Consider the following 5,800-nt stretch of genomic DNA (forward strand, 5'->3'; position numbering starts at 1 on the left):
AGACTGCTCTGAGGTTCCACAAAGGACTAGAAGATTTGGGATTAAAGCTCTTTGTGAAGGATCCAGTAAGTATATACAACAGAAATATAGCCATTGAACATGGTGGCAAGAGATTTCTACCCTGAACTTAATGCTAATTGCAGCTTACTATCTATACAACTTAATGCTCACATCGACTATATCGCTAGTGAAAAAGCAGCCAAACAATAGGTTTAATTCACAAAGCTGTCTTTCCATGATTGGGAGTTATATTATTGATACTGTACCTAATATAGCTCATTTCCCTTACCTTCTGCTTGGAAACAAAGAAAAAACACTTTTAAGTAGTGGTCCTGGTTCAGTTTTCTAGCTTCATTATTAAATGGAACATATAGTGGTTGGCTACTTTTGTTCCCCATGGTCCCACCCTGTGTGTGTTTTAAAGTAGCCACCGCTCCAACAATTGGTTGAAAAAAACAACAAGAAATGTTATCAGCATGCTCACTATTCATGACCATCAATAATAGTCTATTGAGAGACACAGAAAAAGTAGAAATCATAAACATTTAAGTTATACTGCTGCCTCTAGGAGGTCTGAACACTGGCATGACAAAGAACGTTAAGCTAGTCTACTGTATGACTCCACTATCAACTGTCATGACTCAAATAAAACAATTATACGGTAAGTAAAAAAACAAACTGATTTTCTCTATCATGCATTGAGGGACAAAGGAACAGTAGAAATCATACACTGTCCAAAAGCAATTCAACTGAGGGGTGGGAAAACTCTACTGGGAGATGCAACAATGTGGAAGCAAGATCCACACACCAGGACAGAACACCATCAGAGGCGCATGGTTCCATATTTGTAAAATGAAGGACAATGAACTGTCCACCAACAAATAGCAGGCGGAACACAATGAAATAAGTAAACTGGGCCAAGTTACTCGGTGACGAAAGCAAAATATATACACATATGGGAAAGGAAACTAGGATAATATTCCATAAGGGAATTCACCAATTCGCTTAAAACTCCAAAGATGTTTAATGAAAGCTGTTTCGCATAGAATAATAAATGGGAAGAATCCAGTAGGATGGATCTCTTCGCAAGGATTACAGAGAAAGACTAGACCCCAAGTGTTGCATACATTTGAGAATAGAAATAGGAGCAATAAAGAGTAGAAACAATAGCAAGAGACAGGGAGTTCCAGTGTAATGAAGAACTGGAACCATTCTGAATTGGAAAAATCTCGGAGGTAGGAATAGCACCAAAGTAGAAGAGGCACGCACCAGGGGTGCTTGAAACAATGCCAAGAATTGGAGCCACAGGAAGAAGCCTGGGCTAGCAAGCTGACAGGAAAAACAACACATTTCAAAAGACCCAATAAACCTAACAGTAAAATCACACTATGTGGAAGTGCTGTTACTCTCACGGGTACATGGCTGTGAGATCTGCGACTAGAAAGGAAGGCAGACTTGGAACATCTCTGAGGAATGGGGACAGTGGATTAGGAGTGAGGGAGTGCAATACGTGGAAGCAAGTTCACAGAGTCAGAAGCTTGGGCTTTTCATGGTCAAGAGATTCACCAAAAAGACACCTGCCTTCATATGGCTAGTGCAGAAGACATTCATTGAGTGTATCCAAAGTGCTCTGCGCATAAGGACAGACATCATTGTTGTGCAATACACTAATTTAGATACATCTAAAAGACCCACAGAGCAGAAGTGCAGGCCGTAATGGAATTGTTTTACAAGCTGTTAAACTCTAGGGTTCTGATCAGGATAGGAAGAGTTGTGGTCCAATCAAACATGGTTTCACAAATTAAGGTTGCTGCCACAAGAGGACGGAAAGTGATATCACTTAGCTCTAACGTGGATGTAAGGAGGCATTCTAAAAGAGCAACAGTGCAGTTTATATTTTGCTATGTTCAGGGGCAAACTCATACAGGGAGTAATTAGAGACTGGGTAGCATCAAGGTAGTACTGCTGCTGTGAAATTGCTGTGTGGCTAACCGACTCCAGCCCAGAAAATGCCACAATGCACTTTCGTGAGACAAATCCTGCTGTTCCTGCATCGCAACTCAGTTCATAATTGATTAAAAGGGCTTATTATGTAGATATCACTTACCAAGAGACTGGGTATACCAGAGGTTGTACCACTGCTCTAAAATGGAGAGCACTTAGCGACCGACACAAAATACAGATGTCTGCAAAGCACCAAAGTGCAGATCCCAAAGGTCACGTTCCAGTATATCTTCACCCCATCCACAAAGTGAATCTTCAGAAAATGGTTCACACCAGATGCTGTAACACGAATGTGGACCTGTAAATTGCTCTGTAGCCAACATACCAGTACACTAGGTGGTCTTTGGTCCATTGGGATCTGGGTATGGCCTCCAAGCTATCATCGAGGATTAGCCAATTTAGTTGCATAGAGATCCATTTAAAAAGCTTAATAAGAATCTTGATTGAAGAGAAAAAACATCCACAATGTACCACAAATGTTGGTAGAATGGAAAAAAAAGAGTAAAAATATAAATATAGAAGAGTGCACAGCCTCCTAGGACACTAGGAAAAAACTAGACAGTTGGAGGCGGGGTTATATAGGGGGCTGGCTTAATGTTTTTTTGTTTTGCCAGTGTCCAGACCTCTGGAAAGCAGCAGTATAACCCAGTGGTTTATGATTTCCACTGTTTCTGTGTCCCTTAATTGAAAAGAAAGAAAATAATGATTTGTAACAGATAAATGCCCATTTAATGCAAAATAATAACTATTCCACACCCATGCAACCTGTGCAATGAACATTTTAAAAATAAAATGATTATAAAATAACAAAAAGAAAAACATCCATGTTACTGAAAATGAGCCCTATGTGTTTTACACATGCACGGGTCATAGCGTGCTCCAGCACTCTACAATTTTTATGCTCTATATCAACTGTAGAAGGAAACTGGAGTTACGTTACATAACAGTATTTCGCTAATCCTTTGCTTGTTAAGAGACTTTTCTTACCACTTACCAAGTCTAAACTTGCCCCCAATCTGAGCGTCAGAAATATTCTTTGTATTTCTTTATTTTTGAATCATTGCCATGAAGCCACATAGAAAGAAACATTTTCAACAGCTTTAACATACCTGTCAATCTTAACATTTGATTTACTTTAGGCGTTGCGACTCCCTACTGTGACAACAGTTAAAGTGCCAGACGGCTATGACTGGAAGGACATTACAACATACATCATGAAGAAGTACAGCATTGAGATTACTGGGGGCCTGGGGCCCTCTGCTGGAAAGGTAACTGAGAAACTGGCTAAAGATATCACAATTGTCTTATAGTTCAATTTTAAAGGCCAAGTTTAATAGTACACCTGTATTTAGGATATAAAATGGAACATCGTCCCATCTCTATTCTAATCTGACTAGAGGGATCTACTGCTGAGTCAGATCATAATGGAGACAGATGTCACATATGTCACATCCATGTCGGTTCCTATTTTCCCCCATTCTGGGATGGAGGTAAAATGGACTCCTGTAACCACTATGGGTGGCTGGATAAATGGCGGACATGCACCCACCTACCTCCGCCAACATCTGTTCAGGTCAGTAAAAGCAGACATAGCAAACTTTTTGCGTTTAATCCCATGGACTTGAATGGACCCAGGAAAGTGGGCAGATATAGATGGACGAACATCCAGTCCTCCATAGATATATTGCTGTCTGTTTTTGAGCCATGTAACCATGGGTCAAAAACAGACTGATAGAGCACTGTGTCAGCAAAATGCTGCAGGTCCATTTTGTTGTCTATTGTTATGCATTGGCAAGCCATTCAAAATAATTGGGCTGCCCTAAAGCAATACCTGTTTTGTAATTTTTTTATGCAAAGGGGAATTTTGCATTGTGGCATGGTGGCATTGACTGCATTGGTCACATTTTTGCAGGCAACACCACCTGCCAAACACGCCATGCTATAGAATTTGCTGTGGCTGCCTGTTTTTACTACCCCATCCATGTGAATAAGGCCTTAGGGCAGGTTCACACCATTTACTGGACCATATCTGGTCCAGTAAATGGTGTGAACCTGCCCGCAGTTCCATTGCATTCCAGACCAGACAAAATAGGACATGCAGTATTTTTCTGGTCTGCTCTGGAACGCTGCTCTGCGCTGGTATGAACAGAAGCCGGAAATAGCATAGGGATACATTAGGACGCATTTGGGGTCTAGAAACAATCTGGTCTGGTCTGGAGATGATCTGGATGTAGTGTGAATGGGCCCTTAGGGTTTATATCTTCATGGGAAAAGCACAGGTACATTTTAGAGCTTTGCTCAGAGGGGATCTTGGGACAGGGAGGGCATCCCAAGCAGTGGAGCTAGAAGAGATAGTTTGTGTTACATGTGGCCAACAATGCAGTGATAAAAAACAACAACTTGCCATGGATATAGACAAAGTCTTAAAGGTTCCCACAGATTTTTGATGCTTTTGGCCATTATCAGTAATCCAACAGAGTTGCCCAGTAATAAGATTTACGTTAGAGCAGCGGCTCTCAACCTGTGGGTTCGCGACCCCGTCAGGGGTCGAATTACGATTTGCCAGGGGTCACCTAGCGGCTCCCGGCCGCCTGGGAAGAAAGTTTCTCCAGGAAGAGTTTACTCTGCTCTATCGAGCAGAGTATAACTTTCTCTGCTCTGTTTTTTTTTTCTTTTTATTCCCTAACATCGGGGCCACCGTCAGTCAGAAGAAAAAAAAAACCACCATAGGAATGCATAGCTAGATTCCTATTGGCTATTTCACTTTGCAAAAGCCAATAGCAAACTAGCTATTGCACCCGCCCTCTGCTGCTGCCAATCAGCAGAGGGGGACCTGAAGTTCTCCATCAGGTCCCCTTCTAGTGATTGACAGCAGCAGAGGGCAGGTGCAATAGCTAGTTTGCTATTGGCTATTGCAAAGTGAAATAGTCAATAGGAATCTAGCTATGCATTCCTATGGTGTTTTTTTTAATTTTTATTATTATTCTGACGGCGTACGCCAGTGGTTCTCAACCTGTGGGTCGCTGTGTGATTTCTGCTGTGCTAGGTGAGAGTCCTCCTCAGCCCTCTCCTAGCGCAGCAGTGTCAGTTCTCCCACTACGCTGCCAGATGTCTCTGCAGTCATCCCTAAATTTTACCGTTGGGGGTCACCATAACTTGGCAAATGTTACCAAGGGGTCCCGGGCCTAGAAAGGTTGAGAACCACTGCGTTAGAGAACCATTATCATCCTCAGATATGCTTTGGGGAACTCTGTTCGGGGAAAGCCTGGTCTCTGCTCGGAGAAAGTCTGCTGACCGAGTTGGAAGTTTTAACCACTTGAAGGCCATAGTGTTTCACCCCCTTCCTGGCCAGGCCATTTTTCAGTATTCAGCGCTGCGGTACTTCGACTGATGTTTATTCTGTCATGCAACGCTTTACTGAAACGATTTTCATACCATTTTTTGGGGACAGATAGAGCTTTCTTTTGGTGGCTTTTATTCACCACTGGGGTTTTTATTTTTTACTATATAACAAAAAAAGTACCCTAAATTTTGAAAAAAAACATGTTTCCCTATAAAATGTTATGAAACATTTTTTTTCACCCCAATTTTTTGGTAAAATATAAAAGTCGGGGTCACGTCGGGTAAATAGACACTAAACATGTCAACCTTTAAAATTGCGCGTGCCCGCAAAATCGCAGAAAACGACCGCAGCCAAAATTGGCCATAGGCGACGCTTTAAACGTTTTTACCGCTCATCAGTTTAGTGTCATCAGTGATTGATGGCCCTAGAATTATTGTTCTCACTGCGACGTTC

General features: G+C 41.8%; 1 protein-coding gene across 2 annotated transcripts in view; it reads left to right on the plus strand.

Moving 5' to 3' along the window:
* Nucleotides 1-5,800, plus strand: part of AGXT (alanine-glyoxylate aminotransferase) — a 40,450-nt gene that overhangs the window by 33,621 nt on the left and 1,029 nt on the right. Inside the window, exons 10-11 of one of the 2 annotated variants that reach the window (XM_018567911.1) lie at nt 14-65; nt 3,144-3,272. The exons of the other annotated variant lie outside the window; for it this stretch is intronic. Coding sequence (XP_018423413.1) covers nt 14-65; nt 3,144-3,272 — 181 coding nt within the window. The remainder of the gene's footprint in view (nt 1-13; nt 66-3,143; nt 3,273-5,800) is intronic. 2 annotated transcript variants of the gene reach the window in all.

Source organism: Nanorana parkeri, unplaced genomic scaffold, assembly GCF_000935625.1.
Source record: "Nanorana parkeri isolate BGI_ZX_2015 unplaced genomic scaffold, ASM93562v1 scaffold1114, whole genome shotgun sequence".
Classification (NCBI taxonomy): Eukaryota; Metazoa; Chordata; class Amphibia; order Anura; family Dicroglossidae; genus Nanorana; species Nanorana parkeri.